This window comes from Chiroxiphia lanceolata, chromosome 25 (genome assembly GCF_009829145.1).
Source record: "Chiroxiphia lanceolata isolate bChiLan1 chromosome 25, bChiLan1.pri, whole genome shotgun sequence".
Taxonomy (NCBI): Eukaryota; Metazoa; Chordata; class Aves; order Passeriformes; family Pipridae; genus Chiroxiphia; species Chiroxiphia lanceolata.
Genome location: NC_045661.1, coordinates 4,037,871 through 4,058,118, shown reverse-complemented (window position 1 = coordinate 4,058,118; position 20,248 = coordinate 4,037,871). Strand labels below are relative to the sequence as shown.

The window sequence follows — 20,248 nt, the reverse complement described above, 5'->3', positions numbered from 1 at the left end:
TAAGCTCCTTGGCAAAAGGTGGCCTGCTGGTGCAGGCTGCAGCATGAAGGGCCCACGGAACAGAGCCAGAGAGATCTCACCCTGCAGGATGAGGAGGAGGCGCAGTGCAAAGGACAAGGGAGGACCACAGCGATGTGTGACATCACTTAACATTTGCCAGGTGGTCTCCATGTGTCCCTTAACTCTAGACAAGCTCTCCAAGCACAGGATGCTTCTCCTGGCAGAGAAGAGCAGGTGTGGCAGCTGCTGAGATGTGGCTGGAGCCAGCACACGGCACAGCACAGCCTTCCCTTTCCTAGGCAGGATGCAGCAAAGCCAGGCCAAAGCAGATGCAGCAAGCAAAGCTCTCCGCGGGGCACAGTTACCCTCTTCCCATCTGGAACAGTGAAACCAGATGACCTGCTGCCATGTGCCTCTGACTGCCACCACCCCACACCATCCTCCTCACTCCCCTTCCCTGAGGGCTCATGGGGAGGCGGCAGTTCCCTTCAGTCAGGGTTCCTGGGAGAGGCTATGGGAGATTGTCCCCTTTCTGCTGGCCTCACATCCTCTCCTGACCTAAATCACTGTCTGTCTCACCACTCACTGGGCACACTGTGCTGCTACAGCCAATTTTGACAAGGAATCATCTCCACTGCCACTGGGTAACACGTATTGGGCTTTTCATGCTGGTGGATGCAGGCCACAAGTGTCAGGATCTGAGGGACTTGGGACCACTTTGGGGAGATACAGCCTTGCTAAGGGATGGTCTGTGTCCCCGGGGAACATGTGTGTGAGCCTGACACAGGCAGGGACAGAGCAGTAACAGGAGCCCAGGCAGGTGAGAGGAAGTGTTGCCCTAATTGAGCGTAAAATGACCACAACCGCAAAGTTTTTCTGTGGCATTAGTGGCCATTTTGAGTATCTTGGCAGGCACTTTCTTCCTAAGGCAGATTATTTTCTAAACAATGACAGAGGCTGTTACACCAACACACCCCTGAACAATGTTGTGCCTGCATCATCCAGCAGAAGAGAACCTGTGTGTTCCCTGGGGACGGCACTCCGACGCTTTCTCTTCCCCATCCATTGTCACAGGGTTGCTATGACGGGTAAACTCAGAGAGCTTGGAAGCTCAGTTGAAGTGAAATGTGAATCCAAAAGTTCAGAAAACCTTTTCCCAAAGCTTAGTCAGGAAACTAGGATGGATATCTCAATAGAACAGACTTTCCCAAGAGATTTCCAATAATTCCTGGATTAGGACTTGTGTTGTTATCTCTCTTATCAAGCAGGACATGTGTGTTCATGACAGATGAGGGCTAGACTTTACACCTGCTAGAGGCATTAATTACAAGAGAAATCAGAGCTAGTGATTATGTTTTGAGATTACTAGAGGTCCTTAGTATTTACAAGGGAACACAGAAAACCTGAACTCCAGTTGCTCTGCCAAGGCCTCTCTCTCACTCGGGAGTGAAATGGTTTGGCTGTCCCGGACGTTGAACTTGATTAGTGTCCACAACAAATGCAGTCAGAAGCAGGACTGCAAGGCTGCTTAGCGTTGCTTTTCAAGGACAGCTTTGTTGCCCAATATCCTGAAACAATATCCTGTTTTCCTCACAAGAAAAAAATTCCTAATGGGATTAATATCAAATCCGTCTTTTAAAGGAGAAAAAATGCAGCAGCACAGAGCAGGAAGAACTCCTTTCCACTTTCTATAAGATGGAGAAGCAGCAGGAACAGGAGCAGCAATGCTGTCCTATGGCTTCTAATGTGCCCGTCCAGCCCATCAGTTTTCTGGCAGCTCCCTGCTCACCTGAGCTCTGCCATCCTTGGCCCCTTGTTTTGTGCATTGCTCTAAAAGCCAGACATGCCTGGGGCACTGTACATCAGTGCCAGATGAAGGACACGCTCTCTGGCTTCATTCATCCCAGCGGCGCTGGTCTCCTCAAAGGAAACTGGAAGCCCCTGTCCCGGCTGGAATCCCCTGCAGCACTTCCCACTGCCTGGCCCCAGCAGAACAGAGCCCTTGAGCCCAGATAGGATCTTAAAGAACAGCAGAGCCAAGTGGCACTTTGAGTTTGATCCAAAATTGCCCCTTTGAATTATTATTTATCTTCTTGTCTACGCAAAACAAAGCGCAGGCCTCTCCCTGCTCAGTCACACAGAAACACATGGATCAAGGGAGCCTCCCACCCACTCGCTCTTTGGGTTACGGTGTCTCGCCTCAGAAGTGGGTGAAGGAGTTGGTTGTAGTGCCTGGTCTTTTATCGAGTGCACCTGGCCCATTCAGTGCCTCGACATGCTCGGAGCACACCCGTGACCGCGCTCCCTGCGATGGAGGGGCAGCGGTTCCTTTGATATGGAAGCGCTCGCATCTCCCTGCAGCTGCTCCGTCTCCATCTGTGGAGTGTCACTGCTTATTCCCTTCTTTCCCTCCCTTGGCTCCCAGCACCACTACACCGCTACACCACTCTTCTTTCGGCTCTAAAACAAATTAGAGCATTAGACATGCGACCCAGAAGACAATTAGCGTCATTAGGCAGCAGGAGAGAGCAGCTGGAGAAAAACATTCCCAGGTAACAGTCCGTTTGTGCAGGATTTAGGACACATGGGGAGTGAAAAGCAGTGGTTGCATGGCTGCTACGGGCTGGTTTGCATCCAGAGGGTGAGGAATTCTACTTGGGAGGGGGACACACTTCCAGCAAGGGCCTCTTCCATACACTGAGGCATTGGGCATGCAGGGCCTGGGCCTGTTTTATCCCAGAAGGCCAGATTTTGAGGGGAATGACTAGAGCATCCACCTTGTCCACATCCCTGGGCACATGGTAGCTTGGGGCATGGGGCTGGATCTGGCAGAAATAATTGTGATCCACCAGAAACGCCTTCCCCCCGGCAGTGCATCCCTGCTTTCACGGGAGTGCAGCTGCCTGTGAGGCTGGTGACAATCAGAAATGTTGTGGGGGATGTCAGGATTTTAATTTTAATGGATTTTTAAGCGCTGATGGGTTTGGACATAGACACTGTGCAGCATTCTGCACCCGAGGGGGTCAAGGGCCCCCAGAAACAGTGCCAGGACCCCCAGGAGCAGGTTCAGGACTCCCAGAAGCAGGGCCAGGGACTCCAGTGGTGGAGCCAGAACGTGCCGAGACCAGGGCCAGGGCCCCCAAAAGTGGAGCCAGGGCCCACAAAAGCACAGCCAGTGACCACAAAAGTGGGGCAAGGAGCCCCAAGAGTGGAGCCAGGGCCCACAAGAGTGGGACCAGGTACCACAGGAACAGGGCCAGGACTCCAGGAGTGGGGCCAGGACCTCTGTGAGCAGGGCCAGTACCCCCTGTAGTGGGGCCAGGACCCCAAAAGCAGGGCCAGGACCCCTGGGACTGAAGCCAGGGCCCTGGAGACTGGAGCCAGGACTCAAGGAGTGGGGACAGGACCTCAGTGAGAAGGGCCAGGACCCCGCAGGAGCAGGGCCAGGACCCCCGAGAGTGGGGCCAGGAACCCCCAGGAGTGGGGCCAGAACCCCTGGAAGCAGAGCCAGGAACCCCTGTAGTGTGGCCAGGTCTCCCGGGAACGAAGCCAGGATCCCTGGGATCAGAGCCAGGACCCCCGGGAGCGGTGAAGCGGCCGGGTCCGGCAGTGGGGGAGCAAGGGGCACCCCTCGTTCCTGACCCCGCGCCGAGTCACCCCGTGGGACAACTTTCAGGGAAGTCCCGCTCTGCCGGTTAAAGTCGCGGCCGCATCCGGCCCGGCCTCCCGGCACACCCGGTCCCGGTCCTCGGTCCCGCCGGTCCCTGTTCTCGGTCCCGCCGGCCCCGGAGGCCCCGCACGGGCCGGGCCCCGCGTGGCCGGGGCGGTACGTGCCGGGGCTCACGGCCGGGCCCGCCGGTGGCGGGGCCGGGCAGGGGTCGGGGGCGGGGTGGGGGGGCCCGGCGGGGCGCACGTGGCGCGGGGGGGGCGGCGCTCGGCGGGGCCCGTCCCGCTCCCGCCCCCGGGGCCCCTCCGCCCCTTATAGCGGCGGGGGCGGGGGCGCCCGCACTCGGCGGCGGTGGCGGCACCCGCAGGTAGGGCCCGGTCGGCCCACGTGGCGCGGCGGGACGGGGACGGGCGGGCGCGGGGTTGGGACCCCCCTCCTCTGGCTGCGGGAACCCCCCCACTCCGTGACTCCTGGAGCCTCCCCCGGCTGCTGAAGCGCTCCGGCGGCTCCGCGCTGCCCGGGGTCGGTGAGGGTCCGGCGCCGTTGCCGGGGCTCGCGGCCGCCGCCGTGGCCGTTCGGTTCGCTGGCGGGTCGGTTACACCGCGGCGGTTCTGCCCGCGTTGGATCCGCCGGTCCGGCCCCCCCCCCCCCCCGGCTCCCTCAGACCCCCGGGAGGGGGGGAAGCCGTGTTTTTGTCCCCGCTCCGAGGTGGCCGCGTGGTGAAGGTCCCACACGCGCCCTGCCCAGACCGCCCCCGCTCCTCCTTCAGCGGCAGCAGCGCCCCGGGGTCGGGGATCCCCCCGCGCCCTTCTCCCGGTGACCGGCGGGGCCCGGGCCTGGGGGTGGCTGGGGGTGGCCTTGGGGGTCCTGGGTTGCCCAGCTGCCCTAGGTGGAGTTTCCTTGCCCCAGAGGGGGTTCCCCTGGGCCGGGGAAGGGGGTCTCTGCCCCGGGGGCTCCTTGTCCCGTTCCTCCCCAGCGGGGCCGGGCCCAGCCCCTCAGGCCGCTCCCCGGGCGCCTCCGCGGGACGGTCCCCGCGCCGTTTGAGGGTGCTCTGTAAGCGCTCGGGGTGCAGGGAAGGCCCGGCAGCCGCGTGGGAACCGTGTCCTGCGGCTGGGGGTGAGTTTAGGGCTCTGGGGTGCCCCCCGTCCCCGTGGGGAGCGCTCCCGGAGCCCTCAGCCCCTGGCTGGGCTCCACATCGCTCACACCGGCCCCGGGCGGCTCCTCTGGGCAGGTGCTCGGAGCTGGACCTCGGGCGCTCGAGGCCGGCCGGGTGGTTGAGCCGCCCGGGTCCCTCAGCGCCGTGATCCGCTGCTGGGGTTCGCGGGAGGGACTGTGCGGGGCTCCGGCCGCGGGAAAGGCGCCTTTAACGCCTGTTTCTGCCCTGCTCAGGGAGGAGGAGAAGGAGGCGGTGAGGTCCCGACGGTGCCACACGTGTGTGAGGCGCACACCCGCCCTCAGGTGTGCGGGTGGGCTGTCACTCGGCCGCTGAGGTGTTGCGGTGATCGGCGGTGGGAAGGTCGGACTCTTGGAACTCGCTGGTGGCTGGTGGTCGCTCACTCTCCCCCCGTAACGAGGGGCTGTCGAAACCCTCCCCGAGCTGGCACCTACTTGCTCTGCTTGAAGCCCAGTGGCCTCTGGCAGGTGTTTGCTGGCCCCAGAATGAGATGTTTGGGGAGCTGCGTGCGGCTGGGCTCCAGATGTGCTGTTGGGGTGCTTTGCCCGGGGTGGGTGTCCTGGCTCGGGGCAGAGCCCCCAGATGTGTCACAAAAGGGTGAGCAGTGCTGGAGGGTTTGGAAGCTGACCTGAGGAAAAGGGATGAGAGTGAACAAGAGGATCAGAAGAAAACTGTGGGTCACTTGTAGCTGCAGGAGGAGAGGTGGGATTTGTGTCCTTCCCTGGTTCAGCAAATGTTCTGAGTGCTTCAGAACCCTTTCTGCAGGCTCACACCCGGCCGTGTGAGAGCAGGCCCTTTGTACCAGGGTTTCTCATGTTTCCTCTCACGTGCTTTAAGTTCCTTCTGAGGAAAAAGATGGATTTTCTTAGTTGCATCACAAGAAACCAGGTCTAATGATTCTGTTTTTGTGCCTTTCTGTGAGCCTTAAGCCTTTTTGTGGTGCACAGGCATCCCATTTTCATGCTAAGTGAGGTAATTTAGTGCTGGCTGATTCTCCTGGGTGTTTTTGCTCTGAGATTTCCTTGGCTGTGTCTGGAAGGGAAGGAGCAGGGCTGAGAAATGGGCCGGGGGAGGGAACAGCTGGGATGTGCTGGGTGTGGAGAAACCCCCTGAGCTCCTGATTGGAAGCTTTGTGAGAAGGGGCTTTCTCAGTCTTAGATGAGTCGCTGGGGTGAGTGATCTTGTAATTACAGGTTTTGCTAGTGTATGGCAAACCTCCATGCCCTAAAGTCGAGGGGGTTCCTGTGCCTGTCCTGGCCCCTCAAGGAGGTGTGAAGCGTCCTTCCCTACAAAGGTGTGTTCCCTACAAAAGGTGTGAATGGTCGCAAGGTTGGCCTTGCAAGGTTGGCCTGATTTATCTGGCAGCTAAGGTGGAAAATACCCAGTGACTTTCATGCTGTCATTTTATATCTCCTTTATGAGGAGTTGAAAAGCTGCACGTAGGCTCGGGGAGGCGAGGTGCATGTCATTAAGTGCTGTAGTGCAAATCTATTGTTGCACTTTTATGGCCTTTCCTATTTCCTTCTCTGGAATCAGCCTGTAAGAAAGTGGGAGCCTCTCACCGGCTGACTCACTTTCAAGCGTGCCCTTAGAGCCGCTGCAGTGTAGTTGCAGCTGTACTGTAGCCAAAGAAAATCCGTGTGGAGCTGTAGTTAGTTGCTGAAACCACAATCACCTTCGTGCTACTGGTGTGACCTCCTCTCCCACCTCCTTGCAGGTACTGCCTTGGTCCTCAGTGTGAGTCTCCCACCTCCAATCCTGGTGCTCCCTCATCCCTGGTTTGAGGGCTCAGAGGCAACAATCATGTGGGAGCAAAGCTCAGGCTCCTGCTCTTAGTGGGGAGACAGTTCTGTTTGGACAGTGATAACTGTGACTTTTTGGGGGTTTGCAGCCCCCTGCTCTGCCAAGACACGGGGAGCTGTCCCTGGCTGGCAGTGTGGGTGTCTAAAGAAAGAATGCCGGTGCTATTCTGTACCACATTTTTCTCATTCTGAGGATTTCCTGGCGGGCACAGGGTGTTCTGGGAGCGTTCCTGAGCACTGCTGGTGCGGGAGGATCAGCTCTGTGTCCTGGCAGAGCACGACTCGTGCTCGGGGTGGGACTGTGAGACCACGTACAGGGGCTGAGCACCTCCTGTCCCTTCCTGAGACTGGGGGACTTGGCTGGCAGCTGGTGCTGTGGGAATCCTTTTCTCTAGGAATATGGGCACAGTTAGAGAAGGGGATCTGGATGCTGTGCCTGGAGCTGAAGCCAATGTGAGCCCAGAGGACACGCAAGAACTGCTGCACATAATGTTCTTGTAACCAGCCTGGCCACAGGGTTTTGGGTCAGAGTGCTCTGGGAGAGCTGTGGCCACAGCCAGGCTCTGGTGTAGAAATAAGCTAGGCTTTTGACTTGGGCTTGTTGGTAGCTTGCTTAAGCTTGACTTCATGCTGGAGTAAGATGCTTGGTCCTTGCTCAGGCAAGCTGAGCCCAGCTGCTGCTAACAACCAGGCATGGCATCCCTGGATGGGAGCTCCTCTGGTGGGCAGAAATAGCTGCTCACTCGATTTGGTTGGTTGTTTTTCCCCAAAGCTGCTGATAAACCATCCCAAAATCTCACTTTGCAGGGCAGCTCACAGCCTTTCACAGCCTATGCTACTCTGGGGAGCATTTTGGAGGTTGGAAGGCTGTGTTTGCCGGAGAGAACCGTGGCGCGTGTCCAGGGAAGGTCAGTGGTGAGTGTCCAGGAAGGTCCATGGCAGGTGTCCAGGGAAGGTCCATGGTCCTGCCCGGCAGGGTGAGCAAGATGATCTGTGTCTCTGCAGGCCAGGGCTCGTGCTGGCGGTGGAGCTGGAGGAGGGCGGCTGCCAATGCCGTGCCCCATGGCGTCTGTCTGTCTGTCTGTCTGCGTGTTGGGCCGGCAGACCAGGGCACGTCTGGGGGTGCACTGGCCGTCCCCGGTGGGGAGAGACACTGAGTGGGCCTGGCTGCTTCTGGCCTAAACCTTGAGCCTGCCCGTGTGGGCAGCCGGCCTCGAGCAAGCCCTGCCCGTGCTGCTGACCTCACCTCACCCCGGCAGCGAGGGCTGGGGCTGAGCGGGGCCTCAATCGACCATTGTCTTGGTGCAGAGCCCTTGGAAGCGCCGGGGAGTCACGTAGGCCATGTGCTGCCAGGTTAAACCCCGGCTGTGGGGGCTCGCTGAAATTACAGCTCTGTGCTTAATGCCCTAAACCCGCTTAAAACTGGTGAAAGTGGTGTCTCATTAGCTCCTGACAATCTTGATTTCGTCTTGTTTCTGGCCAGAAAAGGGCCACATTTGAAGCTATAAAGCGTTATTGGCTGTGGACACCTTCATTTCCCCAGCATGAGATCTCAGTTTAGTTTCAGGGGACAGAAAGGGATGCCAGGAGTCTGCCAGCTCCCAGTGTTGGACGAATGTCCCATGGGATGTTTATGGCCCTGTGCTGAGCACTGGAAGAGCCTTTTGTGGTGAGCTGGGCTTGGAAGGTTCTGCTGGGAGGGGTAGATATGTGTCAGGCTCTCCTTTGGCTTGTGCTTTGGGATGGGGCTGGTAGGAACAGGCTCCTGGGGACCAGTGTCCCCCTCTCTACTGGAGGCTTGTGGGAGGAGTACCCCCAGGGAGTGGGATCTGTGCTGCTGGTGAGGGGCAGCTTTGTGCCCATCCTGCCTTGTTTCAGTGTTGGCATTCCCAGGCCAAAGGCCGGGTCCAGCTGACAAAGGCACAAGGAGCCCAAATGGCCGCTGTATAGCTGGGACATCCCTGGACTTATTTTTGCCATGGAGATCCCACTCCACACATTGCTACATCCTGCTCTGGAGCTGGGAGAGCGCAGGAGGAGCAGAAGGCAGGGAGCAGAGGCAGCAGGGCTGGGATGAGTCACTGTGGACTTCACACCTACCAAGGTGTGTCGGGTGAGCTTCTGCCGGCAGTGGCACAAACCTGCGTGGACACTGGGATAGGGGTGGGCTGTGGGAGCAGGAGCCGGGGCTCCCTGGCAGCCCTGCTCCATGGGAGCAGGAGCCGGGGCTCCCTGGCAGCCCTGCTCCATGGGAGCAGGAGCCGGGGCTCCCTGGCTGCCCTGCTCCATGGGAGCAGGAGCCGGGGCTCCCTGGCAGCCCTGCTTCAGGTCCCAGGCACTCTGAGCATGGGAAAGGCTTTGTGAGTTTACACAGCAGCAGATGCCGTGAGTGTATGCCCCGAGCAGGGACGCCTTGAGCCGGAGGGATGTGCGAGCAGAGGCAGAGGTGTGTTGTGCTCAGGCACAGCCCCTGCGTGGGTGGGGGACGTTCTTCTTCCTCTGACCCCAAAAAAGGAGTGGTGTGAGGTCACTTTCATAAAGGCTTTGCCCCAGAAATACTTTGCGGCATTTGCAGCGCTTTATAAATGTGAGCCTCTGTCTTTCCGTGCTGGAGTCCTGCCAATCCAGGCTTTGAAAAGCGCAGCAATTTGCTGCATTATGTAACTAAAAAAGTCTTGAAATCATCCTGTTCCAGGCCCCTTTGGAGAAGGGATAACAGTGCCTGTGCGTGGGACCTCGGAGATGGAAGGGCTTTAGTCTCCTGTGGGATCTGTTTTGAGGTGATACCGTCCTCGTTGCCTCCGTTCCTGCTCTCGATATCGCTGTGCAGAGGAGGGTGGCTGTAGGCTACCCATTCCTGTGGATTAGTCAGGACTTCAACAGGGAGCAGATGTGATACTCGCACTCATTACTCGGTCTCATCAGTCTTAATTACTGCAAATACGGTTATTTTATTTCCTAATAGGGCAAACTGTAGCTGGCTGCCTGGCAGCTGTGAATTTGATTTCCAAACACGTCTTACACGTTGCAGCTCTTCCAAAACAGAGCTGGAAATGTCATAACTATGTTCTGAGTGTTTTTTTTTTTTTTTTTTTGCCTTTTTTGCAAAGGGGAGGAATCTTTCCAATTAGGCTGCCTGCCTTACATGTGCTTTGTTTTCTTTTTCCTTCGCTCCTTTGAAACTATTTCTGTGTGGAGGCAAGGAGGAAAAACAGCAAGAAGCCTTAATGCGGTTGAGAATGAGCTTTCTAAAACTGGTCTTTCTTAATAAGGATTTTCAATGAGTCAGGGAAAAGTGTTGTGGCATGCAGAACTCCCCGTGTAAACCCTCTGGCGTCAGGCTTTGGGAATCTTGCTTCATGGTCTCAAAACCTTGTTCAGCTGAAGGTTTTTCATTGTGCCTCAGCAATGCAAGAGAGGTCATGTCTAACCCGCCAGAGGCCTTTTATTTTACAGAGAGATGCCACCTCAGCACCCACAGGAGGAGGAATGCTGCTTGCAGGGGAAGAACAAATAGGTGAACCAAGCCACAGTCATTTCTGAGCAGTTGAGCTCCTCGGGAGCAGTGATAGAATTAAACCAGTGTTACGTGTCTCAGGAGCAAAAGGGAAAAACCCCCAACACCTCATCTGCACCCTGCCAGCCTTTGCCTTGGATGGCTTTTATTGCCTGTAGTTTTAATTAGTGCTCACAAGTAGATTGTATTCCGTGCTGGGAGTTTTTATAGCCAACACCTGGTAGTTTCAGCTTTTAAGAAAATGTTTTGGATAAATCAGTGTGGTTGGATGAGGCTTTAAGGTTCACTGAAGGCCATGAAAGCTCAATGTGACTCAAAGCAAGAGGTGGTGGGAACTCCAGTGTGGGGAGGAGAAGTTCAGCAATTCCCAGTGCTTGTAGTGGGTGGGTTGCTCTGTGTCCAGAGAGGCCAGAGTGCATCAGGAGCCTCTGGCACTTCCCTCCCTGACTGTTGGTGCCAGGTGGGTGCCCACAGGTGTGTTGGCCCGGGGATCTGCCTGCAGCAATGTGGGTCAAGCTATCCCTGCGAGTCCCGGAGAGGAAATCAGAGGAAAAAGTCTGTGGCTCCTGGGCATAGTTCAGCTGTGGACGTGCCAGGGGCAGCGTCTTGTCAATGATTCCTTTGTTGGAGTGGCGGGTGGCTCGGAGCTGCTCGTGATGGTCATGTGTCACACTGGCCAGGATGCAGGAAAATACCCTGCCAGCGAGAAACCAGTGTCTGGGTCGGGCTAAACCAGTCTTAGCAGCTTATGGAATCCGGCCTCCCGTGCTTTGCTTCCTCTCGCCTCGCCTGGGTCCTCCGGGGCATCACCTGAGCCCGACCAGGTGTCGGGTGGCTCTGGCAAACCCGGTGCTGTATCAGGTAACTGCTGCTGGTGCCGCCGGTGCCGGGTGGGAGCGGGGTCTCCCCGTGGCTCTGGGCTGTGCTTCGGGTGGGACACCCTGATCCCGGCCTTGGATGTGCTGCGTCGGAGTTACACGGAGCGAGTGAAAAGGCAGGCGCCCGCAGTGCTGTGGTGTGTGCCCAGGGGACGTGCCAGGTAGATGCTGGCATGTCAACAGCCGTGGCTGAGATGGTAATCGCCGTGAGCGGGGCGGATTCGCGCTATAAATAGGAGGCTGCACCTCTCAGAGCCAGCACCACGCTGCTTTGAAGTTGTCGCTGTGCCTGGTGTGACCCGACGAGCTCTGGAAAAGGCTCTCTGGCTCCAAGGTGGCTTTTTCTCAGCAGCAAGCTGCAGAGTGGGCCCCTTCACCAGTGTCCCCTCCTTGGCTGATGGTGCTTAATACGGGCAGGGTGATCTTTGGCTGGGGAGGGCTGTGGTGCATCAGAAAGTGTCTTCTAAAACCCCTGGGAGCACACAGGAGTTCTGGGGTTGGTAGTGATTCCTGTTGCTTTGCATGTTGTGACCCACGTTTGGGAGCAGCTGCCCTGGTTGTGGTTCCTCCCGGGATGGCTCATGCTGCTCTCGGCTGCTGGAGCAGCCTTGGTTTGGAGGAGCTGTGCCTCTGGGGTGTGATCCAGCTGTGCAGCAGCTGCAGCGTGGGCCTGTTTATGAGCAGCCCGACCTTGCTGGCCTCTGGATCGCTCCCAATCAGCCTCTCCCTGCTCAGCCTCTCCAAGGGGATTCCATGCTTCAGCAAGACTGTGTGACATTTCCCCATTTATTTTGTTCTGTAATCCCTTCTGGTTTCATCTTTTTAGGTGAATTGTTTTTTACGCTTTGGTGCTTTGTGAAACCCGCCTTTCGGTTGGGCAGAGGGGTTTGGATGGGTCAGGAGATGCCCTGGCAGGGCCAAGTCCCCTGGGAATCAGGCTCTGCTGGGGCTGCTCCATGTGGATCCACCTCCCCCTTCCCTGGCAGCATACAGGAGCCTTCCCTGGTCACTGCTCAGGCTAAGTTTAGCTGCAGGCCCTGACCTTTAGGGGTGATGGGTGTGCTGTGACACCTGACTGCTCTTTAGCAGTCCTGGCCCATGTGTGGGGACTTATTTCAGTCACTGTGCCTGCAGTCGATAACCTGGGTGTGCTGCTCCTGCTCCAGGTGGCCTAGGGCTTCCTGGGATATTGAAGTGCTGGGGTTTCACTCCTGGAGATGCTGTGAGAGCTCTGTCCATGCAGATGAGCCCTGACTGCTGCTGTCCCAGACAGCCTGGCCTTTCCAATGTAGGTCAGGGTGTCATATCTTAGATTTGATCCTTATAAATACATACTGTCCAGGGCTCTTAAAGGCCAGCTGCAATCCGAGCGCGTGTTTTGGGGTGGTCCAGTGCGCTGGTGACCCTCAAGTGCTCCCACCCCTCAGATCAGCTCTCCTGGAGGTGGTGGGGGCACTGGTGCTGTGTCAGCCTTGGGAGCAGGGCTCGAGCTGTGCAGTAGCGTGCCAGGAGCAGGGATGCAGCGTCTGCTCTCAGCTGAGGCAACACTTTGTCCCTTGCAGATCTTTGAACCCCAACTGAGTCGTCGCCAACTTGGTTCAAGATGCCACCGCCCGTCGGAGGCCCCGTGGGATACACCCCTCCTGAAGGAGGATGGGGGTGGGCCGTGGTCGTCGGAGCCTTCATCTCCATTGGATTTTCCTATGCCTTCCCCAAATCCATCACTGTGTTCTTCAAAGAGATCGAGGTCATCTTCAACGCGTCCAGCAGCAAAGTCTCCTGGATCTCGTCCATCATGCTGGCTGTTATGTATGCAGGAGGTAAGTGGGCTGGAGGCAGCAGTGCTTGTGCTCCTGTGTCACAGCACAGGATGCTGCTCTGCTGCTGGGGCTGGTGATGCCCACCTGGCCATAGTGAAACAACCAAAACTTTGCTAAAAGTTGGAATTCTCTCCTTATGTGAGAGCAAAACCTCCCTTAATGAGTTTTCTTGAAAGAAGTTGCTCAGAAAGTTCTGCTTAGTGCCCAGAATGCAAAAACCGGGTTAATCTGTCCTCCTCTGCAAAGCCGTAAGTAAAATCTTTCCGGGGAATTATGACTTGTGTAATTCTGCCCTTGTCCTTGTTACAGTGGGCTATGGACTCTATGTCTGCTCCCAGCACCCTCCTGAAGGCCAGGGAGCTGCTGTGCCATGTGTGGGAGCCTCACTCCCAGGGGCACTCTTCTTTTAGATAAGACATTGATTTTTTTTTTTTTATTATTTTTAAATTCAGCGTACAGTGGGTCTGTCTAGGGATTTGTCCCCATTTTCTGGTGAGCTCAGCTGTGCTTGGAGTGCATTGAAGCCTTGTGCTGCCTTTTCCTCCTTTGCTGGTGCTGAGCAGTGTCATGAGCAGCTTGTGCTGTTTGAGGATGGCAATATGCACTGGAAGTACAGAGGCATGAGCAGAATAAGGCAAACCCACTTAAACTAAAGCAGCTCCCCTCCCCTGCCCTTCAGCAACTGCCTTTTGAAGGCTTTTAATCCCCCAGCCGTGTGCTTTATGCTTGTCTGTAATGGGTGAGGAGCAAGCAGGGCGCTCCTGGTCTCCAGACCCTGGGGTCTTGTACCCGCCTGCAAACACGGCCTTGTGCTGGGCTGAAAGAAGCTCTTACTGGGAGCCTGCTGTTGTGGCCACTTCAGAGGCAAATGGGAGCTTGTCCTGCTGCCATCCCCAGCTGGCGAGGTGCCCATGGCCTCGCTGCGTTTGTGCATCCAAAGGAGCTGACGTCAGCTCCCGGCTGAGCACGAGGCTTTTCCTTTGGAGGGAACAGGCTCTGCTTTGTCCTCGCTCAGCCAGCGAAGCGACCAGCACATTTCCCTGCTCCGATGTTATAACAAGCTTGTAAACCGTGTAACTGCCTTAATGAGACCCAATCTGGGCCATTCCTCCTCTCCTAATAGCTCAGAGCTGGTTCCTCTGGGTGCCCTGAGGGCAGCACTGGCTGGAGCTGCCTGGCAGCAGAGGTGAGAGCTGCCTCCTCCAGCCCTGGGGTCGTGGCTGTCCCCCTGTCCCCTTCTGTCCACACTGTCACTGTCTTTCCTGCCCCCATTGATCTGTTGCCATTAAATTCCAAGAACTGCTGGTCTTGAACCACTTGCTCATAGGCTGGTGCCAGGGATGCCTAAAGTACCCCTGACTTGCCCAAGTGCTTTTTTCTCACCCAGAGGGTGGTTGGACACTGGAACAGGCTCCCCAGGGCAGTGGTCACGGCCCCAAGCCTGACAAAGTTCAAGGAGCCTTTGGACAAACTCAGGCACGTGTTGGGATTTTTGGGGTTGTCCTGGGTGGGGCCAGGAGCTGGACTTTAGTGATCCTTGCTGATCCTTTCCAACTCAGGATTTTCTGTGATTCATCCCCCAGCTGCTGGAGCACAGGAACACACTCCTGCCCCACTTGTTCCTGCCTGAACCCAGACTCTTTGCAGGGTCTGAATTGCACTGGAGCAATAGAACACCTGGCACTACCCAGCTGGGTAGTTTTCTGCTGGCTGTCCTTGGATCCTGCTACTCCCTGCTTGGATTTACTGGAGGGGAGGCCATGGGTGCTGTTAGACTCTGTCCAGGGGCATCATATTTCTGAGTTCAAGGTCCAGTGCTGAGCAAAGTGCTGAATGCTCTGTGGGGAAGCCTGTGGGATTTGGAGTGATGTGGCATCTCCTGGGTGCTGCTGCTCCCTCTCACGAGACCAGGGCCATGACCCATTCCCATGGGACCACACTGGATGCTGTGGGGCTGGGGGCAGCCTCTGCAGCTCCAAGGCCTCTGTAACCTTCTCCAGGCTGTGTTTAAACTGGGCAAAAAGGTCAAGTAGCATCTAAGGATCCATGAACAACATGTTGACAACCTCTCTGTCTGTTAATGGCAAAGCGGGGTCTGTTAATATTCACTGGATGAACATCCAGTCTATTTAAATACCTTTTAGTGTCTGTAGAGCATGCTTGGCAGTATCTAATCACTGTTTGCTTTGGATTAAAGCTCCTGATAGTGAAGCACTTGAAAGGGCAATTGGGTCCTGTTTGCCTTAGGGGTAGCAGTGAAAACAGAAGCACCCCTTCTCCTGGGGCAGTGCTGTTCTTCCTGTGAGTCCTGGGAGGTTCATTTGTGCCCACTAGAAGATGCTTCCTCACAGCTTTGTCTGGTCTTGGTAAGAAACCTCTGGCTGGAGATGGGCAGTTGCTGTGCAGTTGCTTTGCTGCTGAGACCCCAGCCTGTGGTGGGTAGGTGGCTGTAGGCAGGGCAGAGGCCACAGCATGGGGCAGGTGGCTTCACCCTGTCCCAAACCCCTGTTTTTGGGGGCAGCTGGTGCCTAAGCAGCTCCCGTTTCAGCCCACAGAAGGCAACTTGCTCAGAGAAATCAAAGTTTTCTGTGGTCTAACCAGTTCCTACTCTTGTGGTGGTTTAGATTAGATATTAGGAAGAAATTCTTCCCTGTGCACAGAGAAGCTGTGGGTGCCCCATCCCTGGAAGTGTTCAAGGCCAGGTTGGACAGGGCTTGGAGCAACCTGTGGAAAGTGTCCTTGCCCATGGCAGGGAGTTGGAACTAGATGATCTTTAAGATCCCTTCCAACCCAAACCATTCTGTGATTCTCTTACCTCCTCCTGCCCTTATCCCAGTTCCCTCCCTGGGTGAAGCATCACTGTGTGAACGCTGGAACCCTCTGGCAGCAAAGCTACAGTGTACCTGTGTGTGTGTGTGTCCTGTCTCTCATGCAAAGATAACTCACCTTGGGTGCATTTCCTTTGTCCCCCAGGTCCCATCAGCAGCATCCTGGTGAACAAGTACGGCAGCAGGCCCATCATGATCGCGGGCGGGTGCCTCTCGGGCTGCGGGCTGATCGCAGCCTCCTTCTGCAACACGGTGGAGGAGCTCTACTTCTGTGTTGGGGTCATAGGGGGTAAGTGATGGCCCTGCCCCAGCACGACAGGAGCGTCTTAAACCCAGTGATAATTAAGGAATGTCTATAAACTGGCATAAATTCTGATTTCTGTAGCTGCCTGGTACCTCCCCAGCTGGCAGTAGGGGCTCACTGCTGCTTGTGAAGTTGGGAAGTTGGTGGTCAGGCACTGGAACAGACTCTCCAGGGCAGTGGTGGAATCTCCATCCCTGGAGGTGTTTAAGAAGCATGTAGATGAGGCACTGGGGACATGGCTTAGTGGTGGACCTGGTAGTGCTGGGTTAATGGTTGGATTCAATGATCTTAAAAGTCTTTTCCAACCTTAATGATTCCATGATTCTAAGTCGGAAATGGAGCTGTGAAACCCCCACAACTGAAACCCCACTTGTCCCACCAGCCCTTCTGTGGCTCAGTGCCTGAGTCCTGAGCCCCACATTTCTCTTGCAGGCCTTGGACTCGCCTTCAACTTGAACCCAGCCTTAACCATGATCGGCAAGTACTTCTTCAAGAAGCGTCCACTGGCCAACGGGCTGGCGATGGCAGGAAGCCCTGTCTTCCTCTCCACCCTGGCACCCGTCAACCAGATGTTCTTTGGCATATTTGGCTGGCGGGGCAGCTTCCTCATCCTCGGTGGCCTCCTGCTGAACTGCTGCGTGGCCGGATCCCTGATGAGGCCCATAGGTCCCAAGCCAGATCAGAGTAAGGAGGCGCAGCAGGAGGCTGGGAAGGCAGGCAAAAAGGATGATGGTGACACCAGCACAGACCTCATCGATGGCAAGAGCAAGAAAGAGAAGAGCTCGTTCTTCCAGACAATCAACAAGTTCTTGGACCTGTCTCTGTTCACGCACAGGGGCTTCCTGCTCTATCTGTCAGGCAATGTGATCATGTTCTTTGGGCTGTTCGCTCCCTTGGTCTTCCTCAGCAATTATGCAAAGAGCAAGAAGATCCCTAGTGAGTCTGCAGCCTTCCTGCTCTCCATCCTGGCCTTTGTGGACATGGTGGCTAGACCTTCCATGGGACTGGTGGCAAACACCAAGTGGATCAGACCTCGCGTCCAGTATTTCTTTGCCATCTCTGTGATTTACAACGGGGTTTGCCACCTCTTGGTCCCCATGTCCACCACCTATGCTGGCTTCTGCATTTATGCTGGATTCTTTGGCTTTGCCTTTGGCTGGCTGAGCTCGATCCTGTTTGAGACCCTGATGGACCTGGTGGGAGCTCAGCGGTTCTCCAGCGCCGTCGGCCTGGTGACCATCGTGGAGTGCTGCCCTGTGCTTCTGGGACCCCCTGTGCTAGGTAAGGGTGTGCTGTGCCTGGGGGACTCACCTGAGGACGTGGTTTAGGGGTGACCACTGTGGTGGTGCTGGGTTGATGGCTGGACTTGATAATCTTAAAGGTCTCTTCCAGCCTTAACGGTTCCATGACTCTGGCTGTCCTGCCTGGCCTTGGTGAGCCATGGCGAGTCCCCCTGAGCAATGGGCAGCCAGCCCTTGGCACTGGGGCAGGGGTGAGGAGACCACCCCGGCATCTGAGAGATGGCTGAGGAAGCGGGGGCTGAGCCCCTGGCATGGGGTGGGGGAGCAGGGAATAAAGGAATGTGGGAGAGGTCCTTGCCTGAAGATGCGGGTGATGTTTTTGGGCTGCTCTTGGCAACATAACCCAAGAGCTGCTCCAGGTTGTGGGGATCTCACTAAACTGTCCCCTCTCTGTCCCTCAGGGAGGCTCAATGACATGTATGGTGACTACAAGTACACGTACTGGGCCTGCGGGGTCGTCCTCATCATTGCTGGGATCTACCTCTTCATCGGGATGGGCATCAACTACCGCCTGGTGGCAAAGGAGCAGAAGGCGGAGAAGGCGAAGAAGGAAGGGAAGGAGGAGGAGACCAACGTGGACGAGCCCGAGAAGCCGAAAGAGGCGAACAACGACGTGGCCTCCTCGGCCCCCTCGCCTCAGAAGAGCTCTGAGGATGTTGTCAAAGAGGAGGAGAGCCGCATGTGAGGGACCGGTCTCAATCCCGGAGTGTCGGGGAAGCGCTGCTGCCCTGGCGGGGCGGCCGGGGCACAGCTCTGCTGGCGCTGGGCGGCCGTGAGAAGTGTTTAAACCAGGTGTTCATTTTTAAACGGGCTCTGAGTTGTCTTTCCATCTGTGTTCAACAAAGGTGTAACAGGCCTACACATGCAGTATCCTCGTGTGTCAGGGGCAGGGGGGGTTTTATAGTCTTGGCTTTTTAACAGTAACATGAATGTACTAATATGTGCCTTACAGTCTCCATATCTAGTCAAAATCTGGATGAGCCTTAACTCTAAACTGTGCTTTAGCTCTGTATTCTGCTTGGGGTTGGGGAGGGTGGGGGGGGTGTATGCGTGTGTTTTGGGGAGTTTTGTTGTTAAAAAGCCATAAAAAGCAGGATACTGGATTTGTTGGAGCACAATGAGCTTCAGGGCCAGCCCTGGATGAATACTGCTTCACACGCTTCTTACCGCAGGCCCTCTGCAGGGGGGGAGAGCCGGGCACGGGGCAAGGTGCTCCTCGACCCCCGTGCCCGGTGCCTCCTGGCTCTGTAGGTGGTCTTTAGGTATGTTTTGAAAACACTTTTTAGCTACTGTAGTTCTTTAAAGTCCCTGTTTTTGTAGCTGTTCTCTCATGGGATATTCAGGTTCAAGAAGGACGGCTGTGGTTCTTGCTGAGCAGCGTTACCCGCTCCGGGGCCGTGGCAGCCTGGGTGTGCCCCAGCCTTCCTTGGGCAGGGCTGGAGTCTCCCCTTCCTCCCCACTCTGCCCTGATGGTGCCTCTTTTCAGCCCCATGCTGGGTGATGTGAAATGGGGGGGTCAGTTTGGGGTGCTGGCATTGATCCCGCTGCAGGTCTGTGCTGCCCTATCCCTCCATGGGGTGGATTTCCACCAGAGCATCCCACCCACACGAGTGTTTTGGGTGCCTGACCCTGGGCAGAGTGGTGGGGCACGTGGAGATGGTACATCCCTGAGACTTTCTGCTTTTGCTCTTTTACCTGTTAGAGAAACCTCTTTTACTTGCTTCTGTTCAACTGAGATCTTCAGGCGGTGGATGCCGAACCTCTCACATCTAGGACACGTAAGGGGGAGGAAAGAATTTGTATGTATTTATTTTTTATTTTTTAGTGTTGGAAAATATCTCAATGTACGTGGAGCAGGTTAATGGCTCTCAAGTTCTAGTACATGTTGATCAGAATTCATGTTAAGAGGCTGAGTTTTTTCAAATAAACTTGTTTGGTTTTTTTTTTTTTTTTTTTTTTTTACAATTTACCCATCAAATGTTGAACTTCTTTCTTAGAATCATACTTCTGTGTGCCAGACAATGTAGATTTAGGGTCAGTTTTGGGGAGAGGGGAGTGGGGCTGTGGCAGGGCAGATGCTCTTGCTGTCTGTGCTGTCTCCCTCTGAGCTGAGTGGGACCACGGCTGTATGGGAGCTGAAACCAAAAGAGGGGTTAAATGAAGGTGGTCCTGAGGGAGCTGTCCTCGGGTTCCTGGACTCTTGGTAGGGTCAGGCCCTACACTGCAGCCACTCTCCTTATGCTCCCTTGGCTGTAAGGCCACTTTGGGCCTTGCTTTGGTCTAAATCTCACAGAAAGGAGGCTGGGTTGGGTTTTTCACACTGTAGAGTAACTTTATAAAGCCGATGGATTACTTTGTACAAGAGGATGTGGTACAGTGCTGAACTGTGATACTGTAAAGCCAAGTAACTATTTCCAGAGCTGGTGTGTCTGCTGGACCACAGGGATGGGCTCACATCACAATAACCCACCCCTGGGGAGCTGCCCCTGTTCTCCTAATTTTTGCAGGTACAGGCAGGTGTGTGGGGTGGGTCTCCGGTGGGGTAAAAATCTCCAGTCAAGTAGGGGCTGCAGGAGGGGCTGGGATGTAGCCTGAGCTCCTCTGCCAGGTGTGTGGCTGATGCTCTGCTGGTCCCCACCCCTCCTGAGCAGGGAGCAGCTCCTGTGGTACCACTGCAGCTGACATGGGTGTTACCATAGCCAGCACTGCTGGGAGAGGCTCACAGAGCCAGGGCAGGGAGCCAACCCTGCTGCTAAGGAAAAAAGTGTTTAAATAATTTCCTGCTGCTTGGACGTGGCTGGCCTAGAACACTTCAGTAGTAAATCCCAGTTGTTTTCTAAGGGTGGCCTCCATGCCCTGTGTGGAGCTGGGTGCTAGCCTGTCCTGGTTCCAGGACCTCCTGTGGGACTGCTCCTGGGATCCAACACTCGGGAAGTGCAGGTGAGGGAGGAAGGTGT

At 56.0% G+C, this 20,248-nt stretch overlaps 1 protein-coding gene across 5 annotated transcripts; it reads left to right on the top strand.

The window, feature by feature from the left end:
* The first annotated feature begins 3,577 nt into the window (after positions 1-3,577).
* On the top strand, positions 3,578-19,237 carry SLC16A1 (solute carrier family 16 member 1). 5 transcript variants are annotated; one of them, XM_032710592.1, is made up of 5 exons: positions 3,578-3,676; positions 12,601-12,858; positions 15,832-15,975; positions 16,423-17,271; positions 17,693-19,237. In XM_032710592.1, the coding sequence occupies exons 2-5, from the start codon at positions 12,642-12,644 to the stop codon at positions 17,974-17,976; spliced, it is 1,494 nt and encodes a 497-aa protein (XP_032566483.1). In that variant the 5' UTR covers positions 3,578-3,676; positions 12,601-12,641; the 3' UTR covers positions 17,977-19,237. The 5 variants fall into 5 exon arrangements, with proteins under 5 accessions (XP_032566483.1, XP_032566480.1, XP_032566481.1 ...); XM_032710589.1 differs by lacking the exon at positions 3,578-3,676 and adding an exon at positions 3,961-4,034; XM_032710590.1 differs by lacking the exon at positions 3,578-3,676 and adding an exon at positions 4,250-4,453 and having other exon boundaries at positions 12,599-12,858.
* The last annotated feature ends 1,011 nt before the right edge of the window (positions 19,238-20,248 follow it).